Source organism: Papio anubis, chromosome 12 (genome assembly GCF_008728515.1).
Source record: "Papio anubis isolate 15944 chromosome 12, Panubis1.0, whole genome shotgun sequence".
Taxonomy (NCBI): domain Eukaryota; kingdom Metazoa; phylum Chordata; class Mammalia; order Primates; family Cercopithecidae; genus Papio; species Papio anubis.
In genome coordinates this window covers 22,456,121-22,479,452 of record NC_044987.1, presented here as the reverse complement: position 1 = coordinate 22,479,452, position 23,332 = coordinate 22,456,121, and the positions used below count along the sequence as shown (strand labels likewise).

Below are 23,332 nucleotides of genomic sequence, written 5' to 3'. Positions count from 1 at the left end.
TCCTAATCAGAAATTTGGATGTCCTTCCCCCTACGAATCCCTTTATTCTTCAAATTTCTTCATCTGAGTAACACACCACATTATCATTTGCCTAAGTGTTAAAGCAGAACACTTAGGTGTCCTTAATTGTCCTTTTTCTCATATATTATATCGAATCTTTCAAATGTGTTGTCTGCTTTGTATTCACAATATACCTGATATCTAACTTCTCATCAGTTAGCCAAGACTTCCACTCTAGCCCAAACCTTCATGTCCTGCCTTGACCATTTTCATCATCCTTCTGACTGATCTCCCTGTTTCCTCTCTCCATAGTCTATTTGCACTTAGAGTCCATTTTATTTATTTATTTATTTATTTATTTATTTATTTATTTATTTTTGTAGAGACGGGGTTTTCGCCATCTTGCCCAGACTAGTCTTGAACTCCTGGGCTCAGGCAGTTCTTCTGCCTTGGCTTCCCAAAGTGCTAGGATTATGGGCATAAGCCATGGCACCCTGCCAGTCAACTTGTAAAAACATAAACCAGATTATGTCACTCCCTTGTCTCAGACTCTCCATTGGCTGCTCATTACACTTAGGATAAAATTCAGGCCCTTTGCTCTGGTCCAGAAAGCCCTTCATGGGCTGGGCGCAGTGGCTCACGCCTGTAATCCCAGCACTGGGAGGCCGAGGTGGGCGGATCATGAGGTCAGGAGATCGAGACCATCCTGGCGAACACGGTGAAACCCCGTCTCTAATAAAAATACAAAAAATTAGCCGGGCGAGGTAGCGGGCGCCTGTAGACCCAGCTACTCAGGAGGCTGAGGCAGGAGAATGGGGTGAACCTGGGAGGCGGAGGTTGCAGTGAGCCGAGATCGCGCCACTGCACTCCAGCCTGGGCGGAGCAAGACTCCGTCTCAAAAAAAAAAAAAAAAGAAAGCTCCGTATGCCCTGGCCTTGCTTGTCTGTCTAGCCTTTCCTAGGACTTGACTCCTTGCTCACTCCCCCAGCCACACTGCTCTTGCTGTTCCTCAGGTAAGCGGAGCTTGGGGTTTGTCCCTGTGGTTCCTCAGTCTGGAAGGCTTCCTCTTCAAATCTTAACATGCTTTACTTTATTCAGGCTGCTGCCAAATGTATGATCAGAGAGACCATGATCATTGTACTTTATTTTTCCTCAAGCACTTACCGCTACTATGAAATTATATTAAACACTTACTTGTTAACTTGATGGTTATCAGCCACTCCTGCACATATAAATTCTATGAAGGGAGGGACTTTATTCTTCTTGTTCTCTCCTGTTTCTCTGGTGCTCAGAATAGTGAGTACTTGCCACTCAGTAGATGCTCAGTGAATATTTGCTTTCATTTTCCTATTTCCCATCTAAATGACAAACACCAGGACTTAACTCATTTATATATTTATGTATAATGTTGGTGTTCACATCAAATCTTCCCTTCCTCTGTATCTAACTGCTATGAAACTTTGATAGTATTCCTCCCTATAACTTCGTATATTTTGTCTCTCCTAACAGCAGGAGAAAAGCTGAGTGGGGTACAGCTGAGTCCCAGTAACCAACAGGAGATGAAGAATAATGTGGAGAAAGTGCTACAGTTTGTGGCCTCTAAAAAGATTCGTATGCACCAGACTTCGGCTAAAGGTCAGTGCCTCATCACATCCTTGGTGCATGAGTATACTCAATGTTAACCAGTGAGTGCTAGCCTCAGGAAAATCCTTGGTTGTGACCTGTGGGGAGATAGAAAGTCTCCATTCATTTTATTTTATTTTTATTTTATATTTCATGATTATTATTTTTTGAGATGGAGTTACTCTTCTTGCCCAGGCTAGAGTGCAATGGCACAATCTTGGTTCACTGCAACCTCTGCCTCCCTGGTTCAAGTGATTCTCCTGCCTCAGACACCCAAGTAGCTGGGATTACAGGCATGTGCCACCATGCCTGGCTAATTTTGTATTTTTATTAGAGATAGCGTCTCACCGTGTTGGTTAAGCTGGTCTCAAACTCCTGACCTCAGGTGATCCACCTGCCTCTCCTTGGCCTCCCAAAGTGCTGGGATTACAGGCATGAGCCATTGTGCCCGGGCATTCGTTTTAATTGAATACAGATTTGCTTGAGTGTATGTAGGAAAATTAGTGGTTAGAGAAGAAATTATGGTCGGGCATGGTGGCTCATACCTGTAATCCCAGCACTGGGAGGCCAAGGCGGGAGGATCACTTGAGCCCAGGAGTTTGAGACCATCCTGGGCAACATAGTGAGGCTCTGTCTCTATTTTTTAAAAAAGAGAGAAGAAATTACAATATTGGGATATTAACTTTAGGATTTCTCATTTAAGTTATCAAAAATGAAGAGATTACTTTTTTAAGTTCCTTGGGTTTCATGACAAAATATTATTTAAGATACTCATAACCTACATTTTTTTCCGTCTAGTTTTTTAGAAGGGAAACATTTTATAGCCCTTTTTTGGATACCATGGAACATTCTAGGCAGGATGAAAGCAGCTCTGTGACCTCTGCATCTGCCCTCTTCTATAGTGGCTTGGCCCAGATGGGTTTGCCGGGCTATTTTGAGCCCAGGCTTCAAGGAAGGAACAACGTAGGTGTTCTTAGAGAGCATAGGCTCCCTAGTTCTCTTGCTGTTTCTCGAGAACTGACTATAGGTCTGGTTTTGTTTCAGTGTCAGTTCCTGGGTCTGATTGCCTTTGGGTCTCATGACAATAGGGGCAGAATGGTTCATGTTGGATTATTAGTGTTCTCTGTGTTTAGATCATTTAGATGGGGCCAATACTGATCAGTGAGAGCACCTTGTAGGAGGTATCAAAGAGTCCTTTACCACTCCTTCTCAACATAGTACTGGCAGTCCTAGCCAGAGCAATCAGGCAAGAGAAAGAAATAAAAGGCATCCGAATAGGAGAAGAAAAAGTCAAACTATCTCTCTTCACTGATGATATGATTCTATACCTAGAAAACCCAAAAGGCTCTTAGAACTGATAAACGACTTAAGTAAAGTTTCAGGATATAAAATCAGTGTGCAAAATCAGTAGCATTTATTTTATTTTTTTTGAGATGGAGTTTTGCTTTGTTGCCCAGACTGGAGTTCAGTGTTGTGATCTCACCTCACTGCAGCCTCCGCCTCCTGGGTTCAGGTGATTCTCCTGCCTCAGCCTCCCAAGTAGCTGGGACTACAGGCATGCACCACCATGCCTGGCTTATTTTTGTATTTTTATAGAGACAGGGTTTCATCATGTTGGCCAGTGTGGTCTCAAATTCCAGATCTCCACCTGCCTCAGCCTCCTAAAGTGCTGGGATTATAAGCATGAGCCACTGTGCCTAGCCAAATCAGTAGCATTTCTATACACCAATAACATTCTAGCTGAGAGACAAATTATGAACACAATCCCACTTACAATGACTACACACAAAAAAGAAATATCTAGGACTACATCTAACCAAAGAGGTGAAAGAAATTCAAAATACAAAAATTAGCCAGGCGTGGTGGTATGTGCCTGTAGTCCCAGCTACTCAGGATGCTGAGACAGCAGAATATCTTGAACCCAGGAGGCCGAGGTTCCAGTGAGCTGAGATCGCGCCACTGCACTCCAGCTTGGGCGACACAGAGGGAGACTCTATCTCAAAAAAAAAAAAAAAAAAAAAAGAACAAAGCTACAAAGCCCCTAGGGTGTCACATTACCTGACTTCAAACTATACTACAAGACTATGGTAACCAAAACAATATGGTACTGGTATAAAAACAGACACATAGACCAATGGAACAGACTAGAGAACCCAGAAATAAAGTTCCACACCTACAACCATGTGATCTTTGACAAACTCAACAAAAATAAGCAATGAGGAAAAGAATCCCTATTCAATAAATGGTGCTGGGATAACTGGCTAGCCATATGCAGAAGAATGAAACTAGATCCCTATCACCATGTACAAAAATTAACTCAAGATGGAATAAAGACTTAAATGGAAGACGTTGAACTGTAAAAATCCTAGAAGAAAACCTAGGAAATAACCCTTCTTGATATTGGCATTGGCAAAGAATTTATGACTAAGTCCTCAAAGCAATTGCAACATAAACATTGACAATTCGGATCTAATTAAAGAGCCTCTACATAGCAAGATAAACTATCAAGGGAGTAAGCAGATAGCCTATAGAATGGGAGGAAATATTCACAAACTATGAATCTGACAAAGGTCTAATATCTAGAATCTATAGGGAACTTAAATCAATAAACAAAAACAAATAACCCTATTAAAAAGTGGGCAAAGGGCATATACAGATACTTCTCAAAAGAAGATGTACAAGTGGCCAACAAACATGAAGAAAAGCTCATCAGCACTAATCAGATAAATGCATATCAAAACCACAATGAGATACTATCTCACACCAGTCAGGATGGCTTTTGTTAAAAAGTCAAAAAATGACAGATGTTGGTGAGGCTGTGGAGAAAAGGGGCACATATATTGTTGGTGGGAATGTAACTTTGTCCAGCCAGTGTGGAAAGTAGTTTGGAGATTTCTCCAAGAACTACAGCAATCCCATTACTGGGTATATCCACAAAGGAAAATAAATCACTCTACCAAAAGGACACATGCACCTGTAGGTTCATTGCAGCACCATTCACAATAGCAAAAACATGGAATCAACTCAGGTGCCCATCAGCAGTTAAGTGGATAAAGAAAATGTGGTATATATATACCATAGGATACTAGGCAGCCATAAAAAAATAAAATCACGTCCTTTGCTGCAACATGGATGCAGCTGGAGGCCATTATCCTAAGCAAACTAATGCAGAACCAGCAAACCAAACACCATATGTTCTTACTTATAATTGGGAACTAAACATTGGGTGCACATTGGGACAAGAGATGGGAACAGTAGAAACTGGGGACTACTAGAGGAGGGAGAGAGGGAGGGGGGAAAGGGCTGCAAACTACCTGTTGGGTACTGTGCTCACTATCTGGATGATGAGTTCAGTCGTACCGTAGACCTCAGCATCACACAATATACCTTTGTAACAAAGCTGCATGTGTACCACCTGCTTCTAAAACAAAAGGTGAAAAAGAAAAAAACAAACAGAAATAATCCTTTTCCAAGACTTGTATATTTAAAGGATACAAAGCTAAAAAATAAAATAAAATTTTACCCATTTCCTTACATTGACTTTCACCAGACTTACCACACTGTTTTCTGCCTACATTCCTCTTTTATTTCTAGGGCAAAATTTAGAGTTCATGATACCTCTGATCTGGTTCCCATGTGGAGTGGGCTTGGGGATCTGGCCCATTAAAGTCAGCTATTTTGAGGGAACACTGCCATTTAGGACATCATTGTCATTTACCTGGAGAAGTGTAACAGTCTGAGTTAGTCCCGCGGCATTGATTTTTGTCCCCTTCTCATCTGCTCTCCACACTGCAGTCAGAATGATCTTTCCAAGAGTACATATACTCATGCCACTCCTCTGTATCTGAGGACCCTTAGGATAAAATCCAGAGTCCTTCCTGTGGCCTCCCATGCCCTGTGTGATCCCCCTTCTGATTCACCCCCCAATTCACCCCCCTGCTGCCTCACCTTTCCCTGTCTTCCCCCGCATTCTGGGCTCTGGCTATGCTGAACTTCTTTCACTTCCTCCACCACAGTGCTGTGTCACAGAAATAGAATGCAAGTCACATAGGCAACTTAAGAGTTTCTGATAGCAGGCTGGGCGCAGTGGCTCACACCTATAATCCCAGCACTTTGGGAGGCTAGGCCTCCCCATCCCTGATCACACTCCTGATCACTTGAGGTCAGGAGTTCGAGACCAGCGTGGCCAACATGGTGAAACCCCCATCTCTACTAAAAATACAAACATTAGCTGGGCGTGGTGGTGGGCTCCTGTAATCCCAGCTACTTGGGAGGCTGAGGCAGGAGAATCACTTGAACCCAGGAGGCAGAGGTTGCAGTGAGCCAAGATAGTGCCATTGCATTCCCGCCTGGGTGATAGAGTGAGACTTTGTCTCAAAAAAAAAAAAAAAAAAGTTTCTAATAGCCACATTATAAAAAAGGAAACTGGTGGGCCGGGCACAGTGGCTCACGCCTGTAATCCCAGCACTTTGGGGGACTGAGGCAGGCGGATCACCTGAGGTCAGGAGTTCAAGACCAGCCTGGCCAACATGGTGAAACCCTGTCTCTACTAAAAATACAACAAATTAGCTGGGCGTGGTGGCAGGCGCCTGTAGTCCCAGCTACTCAGGAGTCTGAGGCAGGAGAATCGCTTGAACCTGGGAGGCGGAGGTTGCAGTGAGCCGAGATAGCTACAGGTGGCTAATGGTTCCCATACTGGATGGCGTAGCTCTAACATATCATGCTGTCTCCCACTTCAAGACCTTCACACCTGCTGTTCCCTCTTCCTGGAATACTCTTCGTCTTTCTCTTATCTAACTAAAGTGCTACTCTTCATCAATCAAGTCTCAGTTTAGAATCCACTTCCTCTAGGAATCCTTCTCTGAGTCGTCTGGATAAGATGTCTCTACTCTGACCTCCCAAAGATTCCTGTACTTCTCTTATCAAAACACGTGACCTTACTTTATTGTCATTGCTGTTATATATTCTGTCTCCCTTGTTGCCCAGAGCTTTGTTAGGACTGAGACTCTGACTGCATTGCTTACCTGTATCACTAGCAATACATATTAAATGCCTAAGTCCTCAGCTTTTGCCTCCCTCTTAGGACCTCTTGGTCTGTTTTGTCCTTCAGATATTGTGGACGGAAACCTGAAGTCTATCATGAGGCTGGTCCTTGCCTTGGCAGCTCATTTCAAACCTGGCTCTAGCAGGACGGTGAACCAAGGACGGGACTCCAGAGCCCCTTTACAAAGTCACCGACCACATTGTGCCACTGCTGTGGCCCAGGGAGCAGCTGCTGCTCTGGCCGATGTGTGTCATGACATGTCCCGATCAGGACGGGATGTCTTTCGATACAGACAGAGGTAACGGTAGAAATCTGGGGATGGGAACTGATCCCTCTCTCTGATATTTCTTCTGTTAGATGATACAGTACAGTAGATAGAAATGTCACCCAAACAGCCCCAGATTGCAGAAAAGAACATGGAGTGGGGAGGTAGGGGAGGGCACTCTCAAAAGAAAAAAGCCTTTTCTTCTGAGATGTTTATTTTTATTTTGCATTTAACAGAAAGTTAAGGAATCTTATGTGTAAGTTTTTGCTCTGGTGCCCAAAATTTAAATATACACCTTTGGCAAGTGTGTTTCTGCACCGGGAGGTCTGTGGGAGCAGTGTTCCAGTTCATCTAGGGGAAGCTCTACCCTGGAATGTACCCAAAGGTCAGGTTGTCCTGAGAAGTCATGGCAGGAAATGCTTTGCGGGTTGTGTATCTGCTAAGAGAGAGCAGGACCCTGAGGTGTTGCAGAGATTGGTGAATTACTTGTTTTTGTGTCTGCCTTCCCTGCTAGGTACCAAGTGTCTCTGAGGCAGGGGATTTGTCTTACTCATCTATTATACTGCTTGCAGAGTGGCAGTCTATCTGTACTCGTTGAGTTGATCTGATCCGAAGGACTGACACCCTCCCTTTGCTGGTGTCCTTTGACTTTAGGAACAGCAGCATGGATGAGGAAATTGAGAATCCATACTGGAGCGTGCGGGCCCTAGTGCAGCAGTATGAAGGGCAACAAAGGTCCCCGTCTGAATCCAGCTGCTCCAGGTAACTGTGGCCTCTGAATTCTGGGGGATTCTCGGAGTTCTCAGCTTCAAGTAACAACACAACAAGCAAAAAGGCATCTAAGCCCTTTTTCTCTCCTCAGTTTATGTTTGGCTTTAAAGGCATACCCCTTAGCAGTGCTTTGTGGGTTTGTGCTGGTAGGAGGGTAGGAAGGTAGGGTCGGGTGCTGCTTTATTTCCCACAAATGGAATCTGTGCAGTCCCAGTGCCAGTGCTTAACTGTGACCACATGAGGGCATGGCTGGAACCTGTCAGGGCCCAGTCCAGGTTCTGACATTTGCGTATCAGGTGCCAGTGTTTATGATAGCTAGTTCCATTGCGCTGTCCTCGAGCCTAAGTGTAACTCTTAAGGTATGGCCTGAAAAGTCTGTGTAAAGCTCATAGAAATTGAGCAGAGTTGTCTGAGAGCATTAGAATGTTTCCAGCTTTCCTCTACAGGAACTGTGGCTGATTAGTATGCATTTGAGCAAGCTAATGATGTTTGCGACTCTAGCTAAAAGTTGTCTGTATTCCTTAGAGCCAAGTACAGAGACCAAAACAGGATACAGTACCCTAATAAGAACCTTATCAGTGGCAGAAAAAGATTACTTTCCTGGCTTATGTAAATCATGCTCCTATAAACACTCCCCAGATCATATTTTAACTAACTTCATTTTGTTGCTGAATCATAATTTATGCTCTAATGACCTTTTCTTTCCTATCCCGACCCTGTGTAATCTGCTTTATTTAGGGCTACTTGTTCTTTTTCTTGTATGTATGTTATGTGTCTTTGTTTTCTTTCTTCTCTTTTTTTCTTATAAAATTCCATCCTATTTTGATATACCATTTCCTAATTTATTGAGGTCATATGGAACTCTTTTTAGTATTTTAATATACTGCTAACTTTTTGCCTTTTACATTTAATAGGTGGGCTCTTTTTTATTTATAAAATTCACCTAACATAAAATTAACCATTAAACATTATAAAGTGTACAATTCAGTGGCACTTAGTATCTTCATAATGTGGTGCGACCATTATCTCTGTCCACTCAGAAGACATCTTCATCACCCCAAAAGGAAGCCCCGTGCCCAGTAAGCAGCAGGTGTGCTTTTAATGAGACTCTAAATCATTTCTTCCTTGCTTGCTGCTTAGGTTATCACCTGGAGCAGAATTACAGGATGTTTTTGTTGTATGATGAGATCTATTGCTTCCTGCACGTCAGCAGGCCTTTCACTCTTCTAAGCCTGATAGTGCCTGCTAGAGTTGGGGGATAGGAGGAAGAGTGGATTTCTTCCTGAGAGCACCTGCTTTCTCCTCCAAGGCAGGAGGACTGAGGGGAGGGCTGTGAGACTGTGAGACTGTGTGAATGAGTGGCCCACTGGCTATCAGGCTGCAGTGAGCTAATGGTGACAGTTTTCTAGGAGAGGGGCCAGAGGAGAATTGTTTGCTTTACCCTGTTTTTCACTATTCGATTTTGACATTTTCTTCTAATGGCGACCCCTCATCCAGCTCTTTGGCATGCTGGCTTAGTAGCTGCCTTTTCCTCAGTGAGTCCCCAGGGAAGGAGAGGGCTTCTTGTGGCTATCTGGGACCCAGCAGGTTCCTGCACATTCTGAGCCCTCGCCTCCCAGGGAGCCCACTTAGTGGCTCTGTGACCCATGAAGAGCTCAGGAGCCCCCAGATGTGGCTTGCTCAGGACGGGAGTGGCTCAGAAGGAAGGATAGCCCCTGGGTGTCTCATCCCCTGCCACTGCTCCTCCGGAGACGCCCTGGGGAAGCCCTGCCAGCCTGTTGCTCCGAAAACCAAAAACCGCATACCAGCCTCTCACTGTAGCCAAGCAAAATGATCCTTACTTGGTTAAAAAGAACACACCAAACGCCAGAGGGGAAGGTGGGAGGGGATGGGTGCTCAGCGAATTTTCCTGGGGAGTGTCGGAGTCTCCACCCCGAGGAGCGGCCAGAGCCCCACGCGGGCCTGACCTGTCCAAGCGACCCCTGGTCCACGAAGGGAGGACTCAGAGTGGAGAAGGCAAGGTTTTCGGTGCGGGGCAGACCACCAGAGCCCTCCTCTTGATTCTGCCAATACGCGGCTCTTACCCTGCCTATCCTGAGCCTCCCAGTCTCCCCTCCTTGCATCCCCCAATCCCTTGTCGACGCCCCCACCCCCACCCCCACCCCAACCCCGCCCAGCCCCGCCCCTGGCCCGCACCCTCAACCTCCGTCCAGAGCGGTCGGTCGGTTGGCCAGTGGAGCTGGCTTGGGTCGGAGCCCGGCTGCCTCGCCGCTTGTGACAGCCCGGGGAGGGAGCAGAGGGAGGGGCAGGAAGGGATCCGGAAGGTGGCGCGGAGCGGGATCGCCGCTGGGGACTCGAGGCGCAGCCTGCGCTGCCGGGAGCCTCCCTCCCAGTGGGAGATGGGTTGAGATGCCCCCACCAGGGGGGATGCCCGGCGCCGAGCGTCCGCGGAGGCCAAGATGCAGCGGCCAGGGGCCGGCAGCCTGCGAGTGGAGGCAGCTTCCGCCGGGGCCGGGCTGCGGCACAGTCTGAGCGGCCGGGACAGCGCGCTTCAGAGCCTGGAGCATCCCCGTCGCTGGGGCTGAGACGCCGCCGCCACCGTTCCCACTTTCTCCCGCGAGCCGGGCCAGTAGCTCTGCTAGCTGGCCTTCCCGTGGAGGCGTTTTCCAGCCCCAGCGCGGGGAGACATGCCTGAATTTGGGAGCGATGTGACTCTCAGCCTCCCACTTCACCTGGGGACGCAGGCTTGCTGAAGCCCGAGGCAGGAGGGGGACCATGGGAGGGACGCAAGTCAAATGGTGAGCTGAAGCCACTCTGGCTTTGGAAGTGGGTGGCCAGGGTGGGAGCAGGGGCAGGGCTGGAGGATGCTGTTGGCCAGAGACAGGCGGGGTGGTGGGAGCACTATGTTGGGAGGATCGACTGCTGACCAGGGGTTATCACTATAAAATACGGTGGGTGGGCTTAGGAAGTGGAGCCAGCATGGGGGCAGGAGGAGTAGCCCTAGCCCCTGCCAGGGTCTTTGGTGGGGGAGGGCACTTCATGAGGATATAGGACTCTTCCTTATTGCCTATTATCCGTTTAAAAAATTAATTTGAGTAGGATTTGGAAGTATCTTTGCTGCAGGATTGCTTGTCTGGTAAATTAAGATAGAAGAGCTGTTAGACCTGTGGGAATTAAGAAATGTATCAGCCCAGACCTATCAGTCATTCTCTGACCTCAGAGAGGATTATGATGCTAAATAGGGGATTATTTGTTTATAAAATAGAACTTTTAAGCTAATCAGGGAGGAGCCTGTCATATACATAATTAATTAGCATTAAAATATTTTCTCTGACCTGGGGCAGAGGATTCAATGCATATTCCTTGTCCATGAGGTACTTCTTAGGGAGGCAGCAGGGTGCCTGCTCTGACATGTGCCTCGGGAGTTTCCTGCCTGAGGTCCTTTATCTCTCCACTTGGCCATCGAGTTTCATGGTCTCACCTCTCGGTGGCCTCACATTGGCAGCCTCAATTCAAGAAAGAGAAATGTTGTTTTCCTTTGGCTGCTCTGCCACTCCCCCAGCGGGGTTGGATATCCAGACATCCGCCTCCTTCTGCCCTTATATGGGAGATAACTCTCTTAGGAGGGAGAAGGAGCTGAGCATGCGTCTGTGCTTTTAGGAAAGCAGTTTTCTAGCATCCTGGGTTCACACTGCACCCTCCTCCTTGACTTTGTCTCACACGTGCTGTGGTCCAGCAAAGGCGGAGGGTGGAACATGCCATCCATAGCACCTTGTCAGATGAGAAAGTGTTGCTTTCTTGTTTCTCAAAGATGAGCAGCTCTTGCAGGCCGCTTTCTATGCTTGGATCCCCATTTCTCTAAGAAGGTAAATGCTGAGGCCTGAGCAGGCACAAATCTACTCTCCTTGTGAATGACATAGTACCCTTGGATGAGAGCTTTTCAAGCAGCGAATTCATGTTGGCCTGGAAGTCAAGATTGCCTAAGCAGTGAAAGATGAATAAGAAAGTTCTAGAAAGCAGTTGCTATTTTGGAATATCACTTCTTGCCACTCCCTACCCCTTCTGCCTGTTTGGGTTATAGATCTATAGATAATGGTTAAGCAGCTTTCTTTAATTTGGCATTTCAATTTAAAAGCTTTAAAATGTTTTCTGTAGTTCTAAGAAGGAAGAGAATGTATTTCTAGTTGAGGTCATTCCCACCAAAGCCCTTAAAATATGGGCAATGAGGAGGATGAGACACTAGTCCTCAGGCTGCCTCACCGCTTTTGAAGTGCCTGGCTACCTCCACCGTGCCTGGCTCTTGTTTTTACTGGATTCTAGGAAGACAAAATGTTAACTCGTGATAGTGGTTGTGAGGATTTGCCTGGGAGACTTCAGGGGCACATTAAGTGGGTCAGTGAATCCTAGCCACTTTCACTGTTGTCTGGGTGATAGATTTGGAAAGAATTCCTGAGAGGGGGCTGGGCCAGGAGACCCCTCAGCCCCTGAGATTGTTTCATTGCTGATGTTCTCAAGGTGCAGTGCAAAGAGAAATGGCTCGAGACTCGTTTTCCCTGTCACATGGAAGCACCAGCCTCACAGTCCCATCTTGTCTTGTAGATTTGCTGTTTTTTTTGAGATTTACAATTCCACTTCCCTGAAAATCTGCATAGTTCCTTCCAAGGCTAGTAGTTATATCAGAACTTAAGGGCCAGGTATGGTGGCCCATGCCTGTAATACCAGTACAGAGACTGAGGAGAGAGGATCACTTGAGCCCAGGAGTTCGAAACCAGCCTGGGTAACATGGGGAGACCTTGTCTCTACAAAATAATTTGAAAATTAGCTGGGCATCATGTGCACCTATAGTCCTAGCTGCTCGGGAGGCTGAGACAGATTTGCTCAAGCCCAGGAGCTTGAGGCTGCCATGAGTTATGATGGAGCCACTGCACTCCAACTTGGGCAACAGAGTGAGACCGTGTCTGAAAAAAATAAAACAAAACAAAACCTTAAGAATTGTTGAGAAGATTCTGAGAACAGTTTGAAAGTGTTGTGTCAGAAATATAAATAACTCTTTGATAGGAATAAATCAAGTAAACCCTTACTCCACTATCCCTAGCAGGTATTTCCCCTTTTGACATATTATCTTCCCCTTGTCATGCTCTAGCTCAGTTATTGATATATAACTGCTCCTCTGCCCAGCCTGGCAACGTACGCTCTCCAGCAACTTTTCCCCTTGAACCACCCCCACCCTGTACCCTCCTTTGTAATCAGCTCAGAGCTGATCTGCCATGATAACTTGGCTGGTAGTGCCTGTATCTGTGAGAGATCAGTGTATTGGAAATAAAATTTCCTTCTAGCTCCAAAAGCTACTAGACACAGACTGGCATCAGTCTTTGAACGTGGGCCCAGGGATGGTGATGGCAGAGGTGGTGGGAGGTAAAACAAAACAAAACTTGAATGCTAGATTACCCATCATTTTGGTAAATCTCTTCTCAATGAATTAGGCTTAAAGGCATCCTTGTTGTGGAAAAGACTTTATAGGACTGGGTCATTCCTTTATTCAATATTAATTTCATTCATTCAAAAGGTTAATCATTAAATATTTTATTTTCTGTGGGCCAAGTACTGTGTTAGCCATGGAGGAGTAAGATGAATAAGAACATGTCCCTGTTCTCAGGAATAAATTATGAAAGCTGCTTTCTGAACAACTCCTCATAATAATCATTTTTCTTCCTTTTTCTTCAATCACAGCCTGACTTCACCCAGTCCAATCCACAGTGCCAAGAGTGAGTCCATTATAACCCAGTCAGAAGAGAAGGCAGATTTTGTGATTATTCCCTCTGAAGGAATAGAGACCAGAACAGGTACTATCTCTACGCCTGCCTGGGTTGGTTCAAGGAACAGCCAGCTTGAAGAATTTAGAGGTCCTGACCACCAATAAGCTCCCTGGCCTTCCCCATCTCCATAGTGTGTGCAGGGTCAGCGCTAGAGGGTTCTAATGACTTTGAGTCAATTAATGTGGTTATCCTCTTGCAGAATGTAATTTCTGGTGTCCTAGCTGTCGAAAATCTTGCAGCAGCATAGACAGGCCCTTTCTCAGCTGGCTGCCTATGAATTAGGAAATGACTTTGGGGCAGTCAAAAGCCTTACTCAAGTAAACATTTTTATTATTCCTATCTTACACAAATAATTGCAGGACTTACATAACTTAAATTGGGACCAGAAGTATATTGTATGAGCTGAGGTGTCTGTGAGGACACAGAGAGTAGAGAGCAGGTCTGTATCAGGCTTGGTATGAAGCTACAGAAAGGACCACAAACAGTTCCCTTTGTTTAGACTTACATACTCTGTCTCAGTTGCTCTTTTTTTTCTTGCATAGAGAGAGAAACATGTAAGAAGCAAAGTGCAAGACTTAGAATTTTATTTACTCACAAGAGTTGTAATGAAACAGAGGCCCTCAGAAGAAAAACTGTAATTGAATTATTCTGTATTCTGCTCCCTGTCTAACCCTGGCATTAGTACCAAAGAGTCAGTCATGTTACTGAGTCAAAACTCCTGAGGCCTTAGAGAGAGAGGGAGAGCATTTATTGAGTGCTCCTCTCGGCCAGGCACCAGCAGGCTCTGCACATGAGTTACCTCATTTAATCCTCATGGCAACCCAGAGGGGTTATTATACTCGTCTCATGAATGAAGAAACTCACTGAAAGAGTTTATGCCTTTCTGAATTCTAGAATATGCATTTTAAATGGCTGTACATACAATTAGATCGTATAAAATAGACAAGGAAACCAGAGCAAAGAGACCTTAAAGCTAGGAAAATAAACGTGATGCTAAACAGTTTGTGCAGGTTTGTTTTTATTGGTTTGTTTGCTGTGTGACTCACACAGTATTCTGTATGAAAGTGGTCCAGTTATGACCGAGTGGTCAAAGGAATATTGAATTGAGGTCTCCCCACTAAACCTTCAGAGTAACCAGTAAGATTTTGTTTTCATTGCATCTGACAGCTCCTCTCTTTGTACCTGGCAAAAATCAGGCTCTTGGAATGCCAGTTCTAAGAATCAAGGGTAAAGTCTGTGTGGCGCATACCAAGGCTCCCATGGAGGAAATCTTCTACTTCCTAAGTGTTTTAAAAGAGGATAGATTGTTCTAGCACCAAGTGAGCCTGAGGCCTGAGCTCATAGCCAGTTCTTTATGCCTCACAACCCCACCTGGTGGAGAGTCCAGTCTGTGCTGTGAGAACAGGTTCAGAACGCAGGTGACCTGAACCTGTGAACGCTACCCTGTGAACGCTTTCTGCCGGAAATCAGTTTTCTTCAACATGAACTGTTTTCCCTCTTTTCATTTTGTAGAGGAGACAGAGTCTCCATTATCTCGAGACTGGCGGCCAGGGAGCCCTGGAACCTATCTGGAGACCTCATGGGAAGAACAGCTGTTGGAACAACAAGAATATTTAGAAAAAGAAATGGAAGAAGCAAAGAAAATGATATCAGGACTACAGGTAGCTCTTGCCCTTGTAGTTTGCCCTTGTTATACCAATTGATTATTAAGTCACTATTATCAATTGAAAATAAACTGATTTTAGTTTTGTAGGAGGTCAGAACTGAGTGAGGAGTTTAGATATAGGGAGTAGTACAGAAAGAGCAGAAAATTCCTTATATTTGAGTACTTTAAATGGACTTTGTGGGCTGCTGTTCATAGCAGAGTGCTTAAGATTTCAGCAAGCCCAGGAGCCATTACTGATCCCTATCAAGTCCTTATTGTTGACGCTCTGCTACATAGGTAGGCTTCTACGCAGTATGTGGCTGTCGACCTGCAATTGCAGCTTTCACCAAAGAATAGCACTGTGAATAGTCAGGAATTTTCTTCTAGGAATTCTGTAGCAGGAAGAGTGTAAGAGCCAGTAATGCTGCCAGGTTTCCATTTGAGTTTAGCTAAGGGATTTAGCTCACTCCTAATACATGTGCAAATGGATGCCAAGGCATAATGGTCAGGTAGAAGAGGTTTTTTTTGAGCAACAAAAGCCCTTCAGTTTTTCCTATACCTGTAGGTGCCAGCTTGGCAAATCTACCCCAGGGACTGACCCACTTGACATAGTTCCCACCCTGAGTGACCCCCTCATTCCTGTCTTTGTGTGTCTGTCTCTGTTTGGGGGAGTCCTTATAGTGTGCTGATGACCCTGAAATTGCCTAGGAATATTCCTTTCTGTTTGTGCTGGGAACTGCAGTGCTTCTGAATTGTCAAATATTTATGGACACATAAACAAAGCCCACATTATGTGTGTGGCTCTGGCAGCCGGCAGGCGGTGGAGGGCGTGTTCCCAGCTAGCCTGCAACAGGGTGGGGACACAAAGGGTTCCTAAAGAAAAAAGGAGATTGGTGCTATGGTAAAGCAATTTGCATAATGTATGCCCCAGGAACTGAGAAGTGTGGGAGGAATGTTTCCTGCATAAACATTCCCCAACTTCATTTGCTCTGTATTTTTAAAATGGCTGGCTTATGAGACCTTTTAGATCTCTTTTCTGCCACTCCATTAACGAATACGTTAATGGAATGTTTTTGTGTGTGTTTTGCTTGCATAGGAAGTATGTCATGGAGAACTTCGAGATTATACCCAACCAGGTTGTTCCCAGGATGATTTGCATTATATGAACATAGATATTCATCAGTTTGGCTCAAAGTTTGTTTGCATTTCTTAGTCTGGGAGAAATTTGGTGGCAGATTAGACAGAAAAAGAAGAGAACTGACAGGCAGAAAGTCAGCATCTTAATATTCCCTGCAAACAGAAGAGTTTTAATTCACAGCCACATGATCACAATGAGAATTCAGTTCCATTGTAGAATACAAAAGGGCTCACAGCATCCACTGGGCTTCTTAACTCTTTTCAGTGATTAACAAGTTGCATGCTAAGCCACATCCAAGATTTCTGACTTATTAGTATTCCTTAGTTAGAACCCTTTGAACAGTTTTGCCATTATCGTTGATATTTCCATAATGTTGAACTCCCTTAGCTCCCTGCGGCCCTGTGGCTTCTTGTACCTGTTGCCATGACACGTGTCTGTACCTGTTGCCATGACACGTGAGATAGCCAAATTCATTTGACTTACTCAAATTTTATTATTAGCATTTGGCAGATCAGCCACTGGCTGGATTTTATTTATTTATTTATTTTTGAGACGGAGTCTCGCTCTGTTGCCCAGGCTGGAGTGCAGTGGCATGATCATGGCTCACTGCAGCCTTGGTCTCCTGGGCTCAAGTGATTCTCCCACCTCAGCCTCTTGAGTAGTTGGGACCACATGCATGCGCCATCATGCTCAACTAATTTTTTTAATTTTTTTGTAGAGACGGTCCCACTATGTTGCCCAGGCTGATCTCAAACTCCTACGGTCAAGGGATCCTTCCGCCTCAGCCTCCCAAAGTTCTAGGATTACAGGTGTGAGCCACCTCGCCCACCTGAATTTGTGTTGTTTATTGAAATAGGAAACAGCTTCTGTAACTCATCTCTTTTGAATCAAGACAGAATTGTTTCAGATATAAAATGGGGTCACATGTTTCAGTCTTTCACTGATCTGATAGATACTCACCTGCAGGGACAGATCCAAGTTTTGCAAGTCCTAAAATATATAATTTGTGTATGTGCAGGGGGGCTTCTTGAAGAATAAGATTACAAAATTATGAATATAATAATTAGGAATAGGCCAGGCATGGTGGGTCACGCCTGTAATCCCAGCACTTTGGGAGGCCAAGGCGGGTGGATTGCTTAAGCTCACAGGTTTGAGACCAGCCTGGGCAATATGGCGAAACCTTTGTCTTTACCAAAAATACAAAAATTAGCCGGGTGTGGTGGCGCATGCCTCTAATCCCAGCTACTCGGGAGGCTAAGACATGAGAATAGCTTGAACCCTGGATTGCAGTGAGCCAAAATTGGGCCACTGCACTCCAGCCTGGGTGACAAAGTGAGACTCTGTCTCCAAATATAATAATAATAATAATAATTATTATTATTATTATTATTATATTATTATTATTAGGTATAGGACCTTGGGAGAGGCAATGTATGTGGGGTCCTACAGCTGGAGCTTTCTTAGCTTCATGGTAAATCTGCCTCCCCATTCCACCTACTTGTATTCTAATGAAAACCTCCTGGGTCAGGAGCTGAAATGAATGAGGACATCTCTCTGCAAATGTGTTTTCCTTCTTGTTCTATACAGGTTGCTTTAGGGAGTGAAAATGCAGAATCAGTAAAACAAACAAAAATCAAACAAACCCAAGTGAGTGCTCCAAATGGATTCCAAATAATTCATTATAATACTCATTTCTAAGCCGCGATGATTCTACAGTGCTTTTAGATCATTTTCTCCCTGGTAAAATTGAGTTTGAGCAGCTCCAGTTTGAAATGTGTTGTGTCTCTTTTGAAAGAAAGGTTTTTAGATTTTCTTCTGGGGCCAAGGCACCTTGAAGCAGAGCAGTCAGGTGTCCAGAGAGCTGAAAGAGCCAGAGCATGGACCTGATGAAAGGAACTAGTCCCAGGGTGAGCAATGGGAAGTATCTAAGGAGCAAAAATTACCGATGAAATTTCTTGAGGAAGCTGAGTTGTGATTTTAACTAGGGGTGAGCTTACCAGGCTCAACTGTGCACTAAGTCATCTGAAGGAGAGTTAAGTTTCGTTCTGCCTTTGCGGTTATTTAGGCCTTATTGCTCAACGGATCCTTACCTGAAGATGAACAGGAGAGGCCCTTGGCCTTCTGTGAACCAGGTGTCAATCCCGAGGAACAACTGGTGAGCTCCATCTTTTGTGACTGGACACTAAATTTGTATGTATTTGACTTGTGTTTAGCATTTGACACTGCTGTTCATGTCTTCTTGAAATGCTGTCTTCCTTGACCAGTTCTGGTTTTCCTCCTACATTTTTGAACATTGTTTCCTTCTTCATTCATTTAATAAAAAAAAATGTATTGAGTGCTGACTATATGCCAGACCCTATTTCAACATGCTGGAGATATGGTAGCAACAAAACAGACCTAAGACCCGACTCTTACAGAGTTTACATTCAAGTTCTCTTTGAAGCTTCTCTTTTTCTGCTTGTGCCTTTAATGTTAGTGTTCCTCAGCATTCCAGTCTAGGCCCTCATGTGTCTTAAACATTCACCTGGACAGTAGTATCTGCCTCCAGTTCTTCACTCACTTCCGTCTTGCTTCTCACGTATTTATTTCCAGCTCAGCCCTCGCTATGGAGTTCTAGATGTGTGTATGCAATATGCAACTGCCTACTTATTATCTCCACTTGTAAGTCCCATAAGCATCCCAATTTCAGTGAGTCCTAAATTAAAGTTTTTCTGTCCTCTGCCCAACCACCAAAGCTACTTGTCCTTTTGGATATCTGTTTTGGATACCGAAATGCACCAAATAGAAATCTGGATATTATCTTTTAATCCTTTTCCTCTACATCAGTCAGTCACCAGGTTTTACCAGTTTACATTTCTAATTTCTTTATCCAGTTTTCTCCATTCTCACAGCCACTTAAAAATCAAGCCTCCATCCAGTATTCTAGCAACCTTCTAACTGGTTTACCTGATTCCTCTCCTGTCTTCCTCTAATTCATTTTTTGTAAAACAGCAAGAATAATTTGCCTTGGCCAGGCGCGGTGGCTCAAGGCTGTAATCCCAGCACTTTGGGAGGCAGAGACGGGCGGATCACGAGGTCAGGAGATTGAGACCATCCTGGCTAAGCCGGTGAAACCCTGTCTCTACTAAAAAATACAAAAAACTAGCCGGGCGAGGTGGCGGGCGCCTGTAGTCCCAGCTACTCAGGAGGCTGAGGCAGGAGAATGGCGTAAACCCGGGAGGTGGAGCTTGCAGTGAGCTGAGATCTGGCCACCGCACTCCAGCCTGGGCGACAGAGCAAGACTCCGTCTCAAAAAAAAAAAAAAAAAAAAAAAAAAAGAATAATTTGCCTTAAAGACATACTTCATTTTGTCACCCTTCTGCATAAAACTTTTCATTGATTCCCCATTGCCCTCACTGGCCTTTCATGATCTGGCCCTGATATTTCTCTCCAACTTCATCTCTTGCCATTTCTTCTTCCCTTTACCCCACCCCCTCCCCTGCACCCAAACCCCACCCATACTTCCTCTTCTTTTTTTTTTGAGACAGTCTTGCTGTTTAACTAAAGTGCAGTCTTCGATCTTGGCTCACTGCAACCTCTACTGCCTCCTGGAACCAGTGATTCCTGCCTTGGCCTCGGTAACTGGGATTACAGGTGTATACCACACCTGGCTAATTTTTGTATTTCTAGTAGAGGTGGGGTTTCACCATGTTGGCCAGGCTGGTCTCCAACACCTAACCTCAAGTGATCTGCCTGCCTCGGCCTCCCAAAGTGCTGGGATTACAGATGTGAGCCACCACGCCTGGCCCACCCATACTTATTTTAAGCTTTATCCACATAGATCTACCTGCTACTTGATGCATATGCTTCCATCAGAGAGCAGGAACTGTTTCCGGTTCTTCTTTGTATCCACAGTACAGAGCTGGCATCTAGTAGTGCTCAATAAATATTTGTTGAATGAGTGGCCTGTGAACTTCACAGCGTAGGTGTTTAGCTATCTCTTTTTGTCTTATATTCAGATTATAATCCAAAGTCGTCTGGATCAGAGTATGGAGGAGAATCAGGATTTAAAGGTATGTCAAGACATACATATTTTACCCCTTAAAAACATTATGGGGGCCAGGCGCGGTGGCTCACGCCTGTAATCCCAGCACTTCAGGAGGCTGAGGTGGGCAGATCACAAGGTCAGCAGATCGAGACCATCTTGGCTAACATGGCAAAACCCTGTCTCTACTAAAAATACAAAAAATCAGCCGGGCGTGCTGGCACACATCTGTAGTCCCAGCTACTCGGGAGGCTGAGGCAGGAGAATTGCTTGAACCCGGGAGGAGGAGGTTGCAGTGAGCAAAGATCGTGCCACTGCACCCCAGCCTGGGCAACAAAGCGAGACTCCATCTAAAAAACAAAACAAAACAAAAAACCATTATGGGAATGTTACACAACTTCAAGAGGGAAAGGGATTTCAGAATTAGAATCTTTCCTGTATCTGTATTATGTCTTTTCTTAAAAGAGAGAGATACATCCCAAATATGTCAGGAAGGTAATACCTTTTTAATCCTGGTGGTAGGTAATAGAATTTCAGTGTCATTGGTTGTACCATTCTGTATGTTTGAAATATTTCATGGTTATTATTCTTTAATTAAAAGAAAAAAAAGTGTATCTAATACCAGTACAGTCTTTTTTTATAAATACTTCTCAGAATTATTTTAGGTTAGTGATTCCTAGCTTTTCTTTCAGTCATAAGTATATGACTAAAGCCATTAACCCTCTCCCTGCAAGTATGCATGTATGTTTGCATTCATACTCATAGACATGAATTTTTTTTTTGGAGACAGTCTGGCTCTGTCACCCAGGCTGGAGTGCGGTCTCAGCTCACTGCAACCTCCGCCTCCCAGGTTCAAACAATTCTCCTGCCTCAACCTCCCAAGTAGCTGGGACTACAGGTGCCCGCCACCATACCTGGTTAATTTTTGTATTTTTAGTAGAGATGGGGTTTCACTATGTTGGCCAGGCTTGTCTCGAACTGCTGACCTTGTGGTCCGCCTGCCTTGGCCTCCCAAAGTGTTGGGATTATAGGCGTGAGCCACCGTGCCTGGCCAACATGAATTTTTAATAGAGCAACTTTTATTTATTTGTTTTGTTTTGTTTGTTTGTTTTTTGAGACAGAGTCTCACTCTGTCACCTAGGCTGAATGCCATGGCATGATCATGGCTAGCTGCAGCTTCGACCTCCCAGCCTCAAGCGATCCTCCCACCTCAGCCTCCCTAGTAGCTGGGGCTTCAGGAATGCACCACCATGCCTGGCTAATTTTTGTGTTTTTTGTATAGATTGCTCTCGCCTTGTTGCCTAGGCTGGTCTTGAACTCCTGGACTCCAGTGATTCTCCCATCTTGGCCTCCCAAAGTGCTGGGATATAGGCATGAACCACTGTTCCCAGCCTAATAGAGCAACTTTTGAGCCTATCTGTGGAGTCCAAGTTACAGATCCCCATTTTAGATATGTTAATTGCAAACTCTTGATGTGATACAATAGGAAGAGAAGAGATCGGAGTCTGGGTTATGGTTGTTCCCCTTCTAAAATCTATTTCCTAGTGACAATCGTGTACATATATTTTATCTATTGTAAGGGAATGTTAATTACTCAGTATTTCATTATTAGTTGAAATGTGTTTTTGTTTGACTCACAAAGAAACACTCCAACCCTTTGCTGAACATTAAGAATAGATATAATTATTTAATGACATTGGGGGTAGGCATATTTAGATATCATATATTTAGTGAGAGGGATTTAGATTATTATAATTAGGTTTTCCTGTTGGTGAAGATTGCTAAATATAGAAATGAGAGCCTGTGGGAATGATGGGGTATCTTCTTTCTTGGCAACTCTTCTCTACCTGAGCAGTTGAGCCTGGGTGCCAACAGAGAAGAACAGAATGGTTCTCTTCTTGTTTCTGTGGATCAGCCTGTACTGCTCACTGGACCAGAGCTGTTGTCTGCCTTAGTAGAGGGTTAATTTTTCATGGAATGATCAACTGGGTTTTGTCCTCTTGCCGACAGAATGAGGTAATGCAGTCTGAAGCAACCCAGATGTCACCATCTGATCTAACTATATTTGGTTTGCAGAAGGAGCTGCTGAAATGTAAACAAGAAGCCAGAAACTTACAGGGGATAAAGGTAAAAAAGAAGACATTTAATTCTTTAAATAAAGTCTCTGCAATGTAAAGTAGTCTGCTGGTGAGTGGCGAGAGGTGGAATTTTCTGTGGACCTTTAGTAGCTCTGTGCTATTGGTAAAGAAAGGGCTTTGTGGGAGGGAAGTGAGACATGTCGAGGAATATACCTTTGATTTGCTGAGGCTTATTTCTAGTGGTTATGATTCACGGTGCTGCCATTTCCATCTGTGCCACCTTGATTGTCTCTATATGTAAAAGAACCCTCTTCAATGTGAAAGAATGTCCTTTAGGGCCAGGCGCTGTGGCTCATGCCTGTAATCCTAGCACTTTGGAAGGCCGAGGCGGGCAGATCACGAGGTCAGGAGTTCGAGACCAGCCTGGCCAACATGGTGAAACCCCATCTCTACTAAAAATACAAAAAAATTAGTTGTGCGTGGTGGCAGCACCTGTAATCCCAGCTACTTGGGAGGCTGAGGCAGGAGAATCGCTTGAATCCAGGTGGAGGAGGTTGCAGTGAGCTGAGATCACTCCATTGCACTCCAGCCTAGGTGACAAGGCGAGACTCCGTCTCAAAAAAAAGAAAAATAAAAAAGAATATCCTTTAAAAAATTGTTATTTACTTTGTTTTTGAATAATTAACTAACATTCAAACAATTTTAAAGGTATAAAAAGATAAACCATGAAAAGTCTGCGTGCCAGCCCTGTCCCCTCAGTCACCTAGTTCTCTTTCCTAGAGGTATCTTTATTTATTTATTTATTTTTAAATCTTGACATGGACTCTCACTCTGTTGCCCAGGCTGGAGTGCAGTGGTGCGATCTTGGCTCACTGCAATCTCCGCCTCCCAGGTTCAAGTGACTCTCCTGCCTCAGCCTCCCAAGTAG

The 23,332-nt window shown here is 44.7% G+C and overlaps 1 protein-coding gene across 7 annotated transcripts in view; it reads left to right on the top strand.

Annotated features, from left to right (window-relative positions):
- Positions 1-23,332, top strand: part of DIXDC1 (DIX domain containing 1) — a 98,238-nt gene that overhangs the window by 40,230 nt on the left and 34,676 nt on the right. For 4 of the 7 annotated variants that reach the window (XM_009187258.3, XM_031652970.1, XM_009187259.4 and 1 more), the window contains 8 exons: positions 1,510-1,635; positions 6,734-6,965; positions 7,587-7,694; positions 13,434-13,546; positions 15,032-15,180; positions 18,368-18,457; positions 20,301-20,354; positions 22,337-22,453. In XM_009187258.3, the coding sequence (XP_009185522.1) occupies positions 1,510-1,635; positions 6,734-6,965; positions 7,587-7,694; positions 13,434-13,546; positions 15,032-15,180; positions 18,368-18,457; positions 20,301-20,354; positions 22,337-22,453 (989 nt within the window). Of the gene's footprint in view, positions 1-1,509; positions 1,636-6,733; positions 6,966-7,586; positions 8,684-10,018; positions 10,502-13,433; positions 13,547-15,031; positions 15,181-18,367; positions 18,458-20,300; positions 20,355-22,336; positions 22,454-23,332 lie in introns of those variants that run through there. The other 3 variants (XM_003910692.5, XM_009187262.4, XM_031652971.1) reach the window with 3 other exon arrangements.